General features: G+C 37.3%; 1 protein-coding gene across 6 annotated transcripts in view; it reads right to left on the reverse strand.

Annotated features, from left to right (window-relative positions):
- The window catches only part of birc6 (baculoviral IAP repeat containing 6), a 125700-nt gene that overhangs the window by 107309 nt on the left and 5646 nt on the right, over nucleotides 1-12745 (reverse strand). For all 6 annotated transcript variants that reach the window (XM_066671079.1, XM_066671048.1, XM_066671053.1 and 3 more), the window contains exons 3-5: nucleotides 5202-5339; nucleotides 2282-2475; nucleotides 1207-1318 (exon numbers count right to left, since the gene is read on the reverse strand). In XM_066671079.1, coding sequence (XP_066527176.1) covers nucleotides 1207-1318; nucleotides 2282-2475; nucleotides 5202-5339 — 444 coding nt within the window. The remainder of the gene's footprint in view (nucleotides 1-1206; nucleotides 1319-2281; nucleotides 2476-5201; nucleotides 5340-12745) is intronic.

The raw sequence follows: 12745 nt of genomic DNA on the forward strand, positions 1-12745 counted from the left end.
TGTATTTTTTTTTCTACAACATAAATTAATTTCTTTGAGGCATAATAATTGAAAATGCAATTTACACATAAATACTTTAGACTTTCAGTTATGAATAAATTCCTTAATTAAGTAGTAAATTTTTCGAGGTCACTTGGCGTATCACCTCTTGCTGCTTCACGTACCACAGTTTTAGAACCACTGCTCTAAGGATATAGTGGAGGTTTCTCCATTCATAACACTGCAGTACACAGCTTGAGAATGTTCTGAGTGCTTGAGAGTTTTCTGTGGACAAAAGAGGTGTCTACAAAGCAATTTTTGTAATTGCTTGAAAACTGATGAAAGGACCTGCAGCTAGTGAGGGCAGACATCAATATAAAACCCTATTCACCACTCAATACTACTGTTTTGTTTTAGTTTTTTTTTTTTTTTTTTTTTTTGCAAAGAAACAGCCCTCTGCAGTGAGGAATCACCCTTTCATCTTTTACAACAGACCATGCCATTCTCCTCCTTGCCTGGCTCTGTTGGCATGACAACAGGGCACATGGGCAAGAGGAGTAGTGCCATCTCCATGGCAACCGGTGCTGCTCGGCCTCCTTGGCATTCACGGTGGCACTGAGGAGCTGCACGAGGGAGAGAGGGGGCTATTGGTACTGGGGATTCCCACAGTCAAAGTCAAAAGTGCTTCCTCATGCCTCATTTACAGGTCAAGTCTCTCTGCTCAGATCCATGATGCCTACACAAGGACTTGTTTGATAGGTCTGAGACTCATTAAAGAGGTACGCCTAACTTTGTGTCTGCACAACTGGGCTTCATCAACTACACTCCACTTCATGAGCTCCTACTTTGTCTTTCTCTATCTTAGAACATACTTCAGTCAAGAGAAATTTTCAAAGAGATCAAAGTTATCCAATTAGTCAATGTATCAGTCAAGACACATTAGGTTTACACGAAGTTGCACGGGATCTGCAAAGCTAACAACTGTAACAAGCACGATTAACACAATCATTACATAATCGACTAACTGCAATTATTTGAGCTAGTTACAAATGTTTACAAATAATTACATGCCTTGCAATTACTTTCCACGGTTGCACACTTTATGTGACAGTTTATTTATAGTGACAGGCCTGGAAATAAGTTATGGTAAAGAAAATGCACTGAGGTCAAAGAAATGAGAGAGGAAGAACACACCCCAAGGAAATTATGTGATGTGGCAAATGATACCTGATGGTAGAAGCCTGCCTGGGCCATGGGGTCTGGTTGAGCCCATCTATAGCCTGCATGAGGCCAGGACGTAAAGGTCTCTCTCCTATTTGCCTCACTATACATCAAAGACCTGCAAATAAAAAAATAAATAAAAAGTAAATAAAAATGAAAATCATGAGCATGTACAATATGACAACTTAACTTGAGGTTCAATGGTTTTACCTAAAGCTACACAATAAATCATTTCTCATCATCATGAAAGGAAATTCCACAAACACACTGACAGGATGGATCATGAAATTATAAGCTGACAGTCTGTAGTCTCATGCCGCTTTTCCACCAAATGAGTCCAGCGCTACTCAACTCGACTCAGCATGGCTCAGCTCATTTAAAGCTTGTCACTTTTCCAGTAGCACACCTCACAGGCTTTGAAAACCACAAAAACTGTGGCAGTAAATTTGGGAGTGTATTCGCGTGATTGTTTTTTGGACTGAACAAAGTTCCACGCCCCAGTTCTCACAGATCAGTTTTACTTGTTGCACGTTTGGCTTTCACTGGAAATTCGCTGGCCATCAACACAAGGAGCATATAAACCTCTTCAAAACACCTCAAGGTAAAGTTATGAGCTGCCATTGAGAGTCGGATAAAAATAAATGTGAAAGCTGCTGTAATGTCAGAGATTTTAAAAGCGGGGAGTTGGTGCTGGATTTGAATGAGCTCTGCATTTTGTGGTGATTGACATGTCTCTCTGGCCAATCAGCACGGCTGGATCCCGGTGCGAGCAGGGACTGAAAAAATACCACATACCAGATTTGGCCAGTGGAAAAACAAAAGAGCCAAGCCATGTAGGTTCCATGCAGTGGAAAAGCTCCATTAGTAACTCAGTGCTCCATGCTCTGGGTTTAATGTAAAATTTCAGCTTAAAGGCCAGATACAAAACACACGTTCACAGTTTAAAACCAACTCCATCCAGAACTACTAACTTAGAAAAATGCTTCAAACATAGTGATTATTCTCGTTTCTAAAGAATGAAAGAGTAAATACTACTGTCACAATAAGGACTTGAGACATTGACTGTGGGTGGGGAAATCACCTGTCTACAGAGCGTCCAGGGCCAACACCCAGCTCTGGCCTGGCGCTGGGTAAGAGGTAGGAGAGCCTGTCCATGACTGAAGAGGCGACAGACAAGGCAGCGACGTTCTGGTTCAGCTTTTTCAGCTCGTTCACTATGGCACTCGCAACCAGCTTCAGCACGTGGTGAGGGAGATGGAACGTTACCGTCGCCCACTGGAGAGAGGAGGGAAGGAAAAGCAAGAAGAACTGAGATAGACATAAAATTGTGTGTCATATTATAATTCATGACTTCCGTGAGTCAGATGTGAGAGAAAGCTCCTAATGTCTTTGACAAGAAGATGATAAATTATAGGCATTAGATTTTTCAAAATTTGTACAGCTATCCCTCCAAATCCCCAGGCAGACATCACAACCTCAGTGATGCAAGACTTTTTCCTCCTTAGAATTTTAAACATCATACAGAACTCCTGGAAAATGCTTCAAAAAATAAATAAATAAAAAATTTATAAAAAGTAACAGCCGTCTTTCAAGCAAAAAAGGAACCTTTACAAAAATGAAAGAATGGTAGAATAATTAAACAGCTTTACAGCCACTGGAGAAACATTTACAAAATCTCAATTACACGGAAACTGGCTGTTAGTGATATATAACTGCAGGAGTATATCCTAAGAATAATAATGACAAAAAATAATAGGAGGATAACGAGGAGTACTAACGAGAAATAATATCGATTACCAAAAATAAGATGCATAATCAATTAGTAAGCCCTATAAAAATAAGCCTCTGTAAGTGGGACACTCTATAGTAACATTATTATGGTGCTAGAAATGCTCTAATAGTATTCAGTGGTCACACTTTCTCCAGCATCAGCAAAAAATAAAAAACAGAAAACAATGCCAAGGCGGCTGTGGATTTGTCCTCAGTGGTTTGAAAGACAATAAAGAAACATTCATGTCATCACTAAGGGGTCTCAAATAATGTCACGCCTCCTAGGGCTGGGCACCACTCCTGCAGTTTTAATGCAGAATGCCCTCATTCATCAGACCTTGGGACTGCAGAGGGGAGATATAAGACCTGAGGAGGGAGGGAGAGAGAGACAGAGTGTGTGCAAGAGACAAAGAGTATGAACACAAGAGAGATAGGAGAAGAAAATAGGTTGAGCACATCACTAAGCAGCAGCAGTGAATAAGGGTCAACTGGTTCAGGAGCCAGCAGTGGCATAGCGGATAATAAATACAGTAACTTATAAGAATAGGCTATTCCAGTGGGTGTTTTTTCCCCCAAACTTATCTCTGGATTATACAGTCAATCACAAGGACAATACAAAAAATCTCTCTAAAGAATTCCTTCAAAAGGGACATTTCACCAAGAAATTTGTACAATGACTTTAGTCTACTTACTTCAGCCATAAATTTAAACTGAATTCTCATTCTTTTAATCAGCTCCAGTTTTCACATTTAACAGATATGTTTGTGTTGCAGAAACTGCAATACCCAAGGCCCTTTTATCACACCTGTAAATAAACGGGTAGTCCACTATACTGTAAATAAATGTCTTGACAGATGTTAACAGCCATCTGTGAATTAAAAGTCACTTTCAATCTTGAAATTCATTCCTGTTTATTAAATGACCGGAATTAAATTCAGGCTGCCTCGACACTGGCTGATGAATTTGAGGTTTCACAGTAGTGCCCTGTCCAAGACTTCCTGCAATGAAGTCACTGTGGAGGTGCTGTTGGCAGAGAGGATCACCTCTGTGCCGGCAGACTCACTGTTCGTGCCTAGCAATATGCCAATGAGCACTGCAGCAGCTGCTATGCTTTCGCGCGTGTGTGCATGCTGCAGTCAGGTCTAGACGCATCATGAGCGGCTGTATTCATAATCAAATGAAGACTAACACTAGAGGACACAGAGCATTACAGCACATTTATGTATTTAAATAAATACCAGAAACCATGCATGACAAATTCTTTGCACTGCCTCTGTAAATATGCTGCCAAACAGACACTTGAACAGGCAATGATAGAAGGGGACTTTTAAAATGAGAAGAGAAATGCTACTCAGCAATTTTAACTTGGAAACAAAATCAAAGACAAAGCAGTAAAAGAAGAGCGCTATTGGCCTGAAAGCTCAGAGCGAAATCCCAGCATTGCACATCAATAATTAATCCAGAAACAGTGCCGGAGCCTGTCTGTGTGGCTCGGAATTAACTTCTCAAAAACAACAGCCCTATTCTTATTTTCTGTATTTTTATAACACTGACATTAAATTTCACAAGAACACTGCAGTGACCGGTGGATCTATACAAATGCCTCTATAAATGTATTAGGGCTGAATTGGGGCAGTTTTTTTAGAATAATACTGAGTGTGTGACTACTTTCTATAATTTAAGGTTCAGACCTGTTTGCTGGCCAGTCAATCAGCTCATCTACTTCTCTGGCTTGAGGGTAGCTTGTTTTGTCAAGTACGCAGCATGTTTGTGTTTGGTTTCTCCTGACCAACCTGATGAAATGCTTTAAGAAATGCTAAAGCAATGTTTTTGATAATATAGGCCATGAATAAAATTGGGCGCTGTGCGATTTGAACGTTCTTTTCTTTCCTGTTGCGATTTTAATATAAAAATAAATAAACCCGAAAATATAATAAAATGTTTAGCCATGTATTTTCCTTTTCTTAATTTGAAAGTACAGAAAATACATTTCAGGCACTTAGCACGTGTGCAAATACTAGCTAATGGGCCTGACCTTCAACACATAACCAGGTAGTGGAGAATTATGGCAACACTACAGGTCAACGGTATCAATAGAGCATGGGGAGGGGAGGGGAGTTAAATTTGCACGGCAGATAAATTAAGGATACAAAATCAACTTGAAATACAACTAAACTGCCTAAAGTGATAAATAAATTACAAACAAAAATCCAGGAATTGCTGTGACTCACCTTGGCCACTTTGTGATTTGCTGCCGTCTCATGTGAGGTATTTTTCAAGCCTTCTTTGAGCTGGGTGAGGAAGAGGTCATAGCCCTCCGTGTTGGAAATGTCTACCTTCTCCAGGCATGCGTACAGCATCTGCTGGGCCTACAGGAAAATGATAGATATAAACAGGTATACTTTTCACATCTCCTCTCATTGACTCCACAATCCAGGAGAAATTACTTATATTTTACCCAATGAGCATACAAAAAAAAAAAAAAAAAAAAAATTCTGAAGGGCATCCGTGGCCCTTCAGATTATTCCACTCTTGACCAAATTGTATGTCCAGGAGAATCCTCTCAATTCATTAGTTTTTATCAAGTAGATGCAAGCTGTGGGATGAACTGGAATTCTGACAGCTCCATTTATCAGAAAAAATTGCCCGGGAGAAAAGAGATCAGATTCCGTGCTCAGAGAAATGGTGAGCTGCCTCTGGCCTCTGCTGCAGGGCAGGAACACTAGCATAATCAATACAGCTCATCTGCACTGCCCCTGTGAGACCAGATAGCTAAAGAGTCAGTTTGTGTCATTTAGCAGTACTGCCCATTTCACTGTCACATTTAGATATACATTCACGCTATTCCCACGCGGACTTGTTCCATTTCCCAATTTCAAACTTGCTTTAATCTGGTTGCTAAACAAAGGACTGCTTATTTTTATAAATAATTGTGGAAGCCATCAATTCATTTTATTTCACTATATTATTTTGGCATGTCTTCACCATTATCAACATTAAACCACACAATGCTCAATGCCCTGTCATAGCTCAGTTCCGAAAGTTCAGGACCACTGCTATTTGTGGGGGAAAAACCATGGAACAAAAATATCTTGCAAGTTTACGAGGTGAAAAAAAAAAGCTAAAGTTTGAGAAAACCTGGCATTGTTGTACTGACTGTGTCAGGATATAGCAATAGTTAGAAACAGGGGTATTAAAAAGCACCCTTATGAATTATATTTTTGATGACATAAAATTTTTCCAGTTGTCTTCATAAGAACTATAATAAGTGAACTGCTGAAACACTTGCTCAAAGTGAGCTTTGGGTCAGGAAATTAAAAAAACATTTAAAATTAAAAGGAAATACCACAAGAAAAGAGGGTAAAGTCCTTTCAAATCCATGTTATAAATCAACAGCAATGGCAAAATCCCTCATTAGCCTCTAATAGGGGGTCCATGGAAAGGTCTAAGAGGATGAACTACAACTAAAATGATAGAAATGCACTTAGAACAGCTAGACTGATTAGAGCATCGCTGCTCTCTGAGCGATGAGCTTCTGCATGGATGCACTTTCCCTCCAGGGCCTTCACGTCTCAACTACTTATAAATCAAACATTCGTTCTACTGATAATTTCACAGAGAAACTAAAAAAAATGCAACAACATAAAATAGCTAATCTATTACAATTCTGAAAAAAACTATATAGATGATAATGTAGCAAATGAGTGATTAGGCTATGAAACATTTTCCCTCTGCCTCAAATTATGGAAATCAGAAAAGGATAGCTTTGTGTTGTGTGTCCATATCAAATCTTACACAGTCACAATATTCAGTGTGCTAAGAAAATGTTTTATTCTCTGCGTTTCATTGCACTGGTTAAAATTTTCATAGACTCTAATGGGGTAAGGCCTTGATTCTGTAAATTTACAAAGTGTGAGAGAGGAAGCAAGAGAGAGATGGGAAAAGTTGGAAGATTTGGAAAATCAGCTGTTCAAGTGAAAACTCCATTAGTGAATGGTGTGACTGAGGCCAGAAACAATAAATGACTGGCTTGTGAGAAAATATTGTCCAAACAGCACCATTCCATGGCATTAGGTTGAATTTGTAATTTAGCAATGATTTGTTTTTTATCATTAGTTATTTAAACCTGCATTTCAGTCCAGATTAGGTTAAAGGCAAAACATAAAGATTTAATGACTCACAAACACAGATTTGCTAAGTAGATTTCGCAAGAGCATGAACAGTGCTTTTGAAATACAGTGCAAATGAAAAGGGGGTACATGTTCAAACCTACAAAGACTTTACAAAAATTAATCATTCATCAATTGTATCCAATAATTAGCTGTACCAGATTAGCTGTACCAGACACATGTATCCCCAATTAATTGTGACTGTAAGCCCACCAACTTACACACATCAAATGGGATGGGTTCACCAGAATGGCTCCTCCCAGAATCAAATGCAACCATGTACACTATTTGTAGACATCCTATATAATCAGTCATGTCATGATGGAACACCCTCCATCATCCAACAGCAGAATTTGAGATTCAGAACTAATTACCTCACATCAGTACCTGAAATCATGAATGCCCTTGACAGACATGTTCCATTAAGGCTAAACCCATTCCATAAGAATAGAGACTTATTGCAACACAAAGGTAGTGCGGTGGCAAACTCCTGATTAATACCCTTCAAATTAGGAGGAATATTGTACAAGCTCTTGCTTTGTGCTGCCGGACTGGCTACCTCTCTTTTCAAAAGTTTAAGTGCAATGTAAACAGTCCAAATAATAACACCCAATGTCTCTATGTACATATGGCAGTCATGAGAATCTTAGCCATTTCTTTGTTTGGGTTTGATGAAGATATTGTGGAAACTGCTATAACTTTACATCACAACCACATACTATTTCTATTCATTCAAATAGCATTGCACTGAAGAAAATTAGACAAGTAGAATTAAGTGAATTAAAAAATGTGATATGTTAAAATGTGATTACTAGGGCTGGTATTATACCTAGTTTGTTTAAAGAGCATACCAATATATTTTTTATTTCCCCTTGGGATCTATAAAGTATATATATATATATATATATATATATATATATATATATATATATATATATATATATATATATATATATATATATGGTTACAAAATGTGTACTCCTATCCCCTGGTAACTGTCAAAATAGGAACAGATGGAGTGTTAACACATGTCAAAACACACTAAACTAAATTGAAATATTTACATTGTTCCACACCACCAAAATGTGGGTGTGAATGCCCTCTCTAGTACAAGTATCTGCCACCTCTAATGAGTTTTCAGGCCCTTCATAAACTCTCTGTAGTTTTTTTATGACTAACAACTTCACATATGGACAAGGAGTCCGTTTGTGAAGTTTGGTCATTAAAACTGATCATCTGTCAGTGATTCTACAGGAGATTTGGGATGTCTATGATTTTTTGATGAAAACTAAGCTTGGCCTACATAGATAGGGAGTGGTGCCCAGCAAAGGTATAACCACTGAATAGGTGTACAAGACACAGCCAACCAGTTCGTCAACATTGCATAGCACTACTGTTGTTAGCGACATATGATCGCCTAAATGTATCTACATAAGTTTTATTTCATTTTACTAGTCCAAGTGGTAGGCACATTTACAGATTTATAATCAAGTGTAAATGCCATACTAACTCATTTATAAAAACTGCGTTGTGTGGCTAAGTGGTGCTGAACCAATTGTGCTTTTCCACTGCATTATACATACACTACTCAATCTTCTTGCCAATTATTGCTTTTGTACAAGGCAAATTTGGAACACTGTACTACTGGTTCCAAGCAAATAGAGTAGGGATTAATCCATGTTTTGTAAACCTTGTATAGCACTGACTGGCCAGCGAAACATGCCACTATGCCCAACAAAATTCCAACATCCACCACAAACTAGTCACTTGAAGAGTGATTGATGTTGCCTGGATTGATGGCCAACAAAATCCAGCAGCTGGATGTTGCAACAAGGAAAAAAGCAAAACAAATAAGAAACTATACTGATCCATCTGAACTCATGCAAGGTTGTTCAGGCCAAAACACCCAATAAGTAATAACATTTAAAAGCCAGAAGCCTAAACAGGTACCAAAAAGTGAGCAGGGTCGAGTCAAGTACCATGCAGGCAGCATACCGGGAAAATTATCCATTTATAAACCTCAATGAATATCTGACTTTGAGGCACAATTAGTATATATGTTTTGTGCGCGTTTCCATTCATGTAAGCACTTAATTTATAGGCTTTTAAATATATATATATATATATATATATATATATATATATATATATATATATATATATATATATATATATATATATATATATATATATTTGGCTAAATGTCTATACTTAAAGTGGCAATTCTAGAAACAGACTTTTATTTACTAATACTTTACAGCTACAAACACACCATAGATCAGCAATACTCTAAGAAATGCCCTGAATATATAGCCTTAGAAGATAACTTTTTATTCCAACATTTCTAAATTAAATTATTAACTATTATTATTCACTAACATATATATTATTACAACTAACACTTAATGTATAAAAAGAATCAGAGTGTTTTGATGTGTAATATTACATTCCTGTTAAGTAGTTATAATTTTCATAGCCATAGTGATGGAATGAGACATACATTATTCTTAATGTTCCTAAAGTCATGCAATCATTTCAATTCATGCAAGAGTTATACGCGCTTATTGTTACGAAGGCGTTGCCTAAAATAGGAATCACTGTTTTATATGGAGCTATATTAGAGTCAAAAGTTTTGTTAATTTGAAACAAAGTTCAAATCTTGAGATTAAACTTTGAAAAATACAACAATGTATTCAAAATTAAAAATAAGTGTAGGATGATTATTCCACCTTAAATGTCTCTGCCAATATACAGGAAGTACTGAATTGTCCCTAGCAATAATACTGTTCAATAATTACGATTTAACTGTTTGTAGGTGTCTATTCAATATATTTGGTTCCCAAATGGTTAAAGGTATCGTTCTCTACTACTAGTCCCACCTCCCAAACCTAACTCCGCTAACAGGATTGGCTTGGCCGTTTCTCGCTAACATGTGAGAGGCTGTGCCTGTAAGGAGTCAAAGCAGTGTGAGAGATGTTGTGAAAATCACGTATCATATTGACCGAGTAAGGACCCATGCACTTTATGTTTAAATGAGGAACAATTCCATAGGTTACAATACGGAACTGGTGGCATTTGGAGACAAAAAAAGGGTCAAAAAGATTTTGAGCCTTTAAAACAATACTCATAAATGTAACGGAACGAGGCGGTTCACCGGAAAGAACCAAAGTTCCAAAAATCAGAAACGGAACTGGTTCAACCAACAAATCAATGTTCTGAGTGGTTAAACAAACCTCGCTATCTGATTGGTCCATCAATTGGCCATCAAAACAGGATCTTAAATCCGCAACTGCAAAAAGAGATTCACACACGCAGCAGAGAAGGCAAGTGTGTGGAGTTTTTCTACCACATTCAAAAACTCCCACTGTCACATTTTGAACCTCAGAAATGTTTGCTCTTGCACATTTTAAGCCATTTGAGGTGTACTGATTCATATATTCACGACATTTGATTTACAAATGCAAATCATTTATACACATAATTATTTCTATACACACACACATACATATATATATATTTCTATACATATATTTTTTTTCACATTTGTGATTTTAGTTATTATTATTGTTGTTGTTTTAAATTTGTGTATTCCAATACATTTGTGGATTTGAATTTTACATGTATGTAGTTGCTCAAACGCAGTTAAAAATTGTTACATTTGTGAGCATTGTTTTACAAGCTCAAAATCTTTTTGACTCCATAGTGGCAGCTTTAAACCTGTGTGTGTGCAGTCAGCAGGGCATCTCAATAAATAAATAAACACATAAAATATAAAGTGGATATTATGGTAAAAACCTGCTGCTTCAAGCCAAATCTCTGCACAGATTTTACACACACTCTATTCAGCCCAAGCCTGAAGCTGCAGTGTCTTAAAATGATAGTACACTAAAAAAATCAAATATATCAAATTGCAAAGACAGTTATAAATTTTCCATGGGTTGTAATACAAACAAACTCCGAACAAATACAAAATATTTAATGGTGTGATCAAATCTACACTTGTTTGGGCCATTTCTTTGATCTGTAAAAACAAACACATTACTACGAGGAGCCACAAATATATTTACACAAATAGTGCGACACAATTTCCATACTACTTTTTATGACAATCACGCACTTGTTTGGGCCTTTGATTTTTTTTAAATGAAAATTTAGCAAGGAAAGGAAAATGCTCAGTCGGTTTCTCAGGTTGTCTTCGAGCGTCTGCAGTTGAATCCACTCTTGGATTCAACTCAGTTTAGTCTCCATTTGTGATTGTCCTAAGAAGTTGCAGTTGCTGTAGTATGGTAGTTGTGTTGCACTATTTGCGTAAATACATTATTTGTGGATCTTGGTAGTAATATTTTTGTTTTTCAAGCTCCTTGTGTCTGAAAGAGTGGCCAACCCTGTGCTGGGCTGTCCTCATTGCTCGATGTACATAATTCTTGCGGCAATGTCCCTGGCAAACACACACTTGTTTCAGGGCTGGGGAGGCGATGGACCTAAATCCAATGGGGTTTCAGTGTTTGTGACAACTCAAAATTTTGTATTTCTTCTTTTGATATGTCAAAAAAAATAGAAAAAGGGAAACATAATTGTATACTAAAATAATAATAAATAATAAAAGACACAAAAAAGGGCACTGCAGAGGATTTTGCCTGTATTCATTTTTGCCTGTATGTTTTTTCTGAGAGCGCATAGGTCAGCTTTAAATTTTTTATTTATAAATCTTGATCTCTGAAACATTGTTTCTAATAATTTAATAGAGAACCATTTCAAATGTAAATACTTTAAAATGTATGCACAAAACTTTGTGGGCACCTGCTCATCCAAAATTTCTATTAAAATGCAGATATTAATAGCAACATTATTCCCCTTTGCTGCACTAACAGTCTCTTACATTTTAAGGAGGCTTTACAACAGATGCTGGAACATTTCTGTGAGAATCACATGGCATTCAATCATTCAAGTGCTTGTTTTCATTGATCTTGAAAAACATTTGCAATTGTGTTACTCTAGCCATGTGAACTATACCACATACAGAGGATACAGAGTCTTGCTAAAGTCTTTAAAGCCCTCATTCTTACTGCTGGAGCTTTTAAAGCACCTGGGAACCCCTTTTGTATAATGCCAATTCTACACGCCTGTGCCGCTTTATTGCGCATCTTTTGTAAAATGACAACCACAGCTCAGAGTAAAACCCTAGAAAAAATCCGAGAAATTATTCTGTCTCAAGGATGTGTGTTGCCATGGTAATGTAAACAGCATTCGGTTTTCCTGTGATAGAGGGCTGTCAGTCACACACAGTAATTAGTATGTTGGACCACGCCCACACCATTCTCAGAGAGCTCTGATGAGCGTATTTTGGCCATTTTTGAGGATAGATTTATCATATTTCTTTTTGTGTTTATTATTTAAACTTTGCTGAATGTTTCACATAACACCCAAGTTTAGACTTAAGAAAAAAAAATGTTTTCTCAAAATGGGTTCCCAGGAGCTTTAACACCCTCGTTGTCACTAGTGGACAGAGAACAATAAACACAACAATAATATACAGTCAACAGTTTACTGTGGGGTGCGCCCAGTGACCACTGACGAAGTACGCAAGGTTGACTAACAAAACCATG

This window comes from Hoplias malabaricus, chromosome 1 (genome assembly GCF_029633855.1).
Source record: "Hoplias malabaricus isolate fHopMal1 chromosome 1, fHopMal1.hap1, whole genome shotgun sequence".
Lineage (NCBI taxonomy): Eukaryota > Metazoa > Chordata > Actinopteri > Characiformes > Erythrinidae > Hoplias > Hoplias malabaricus.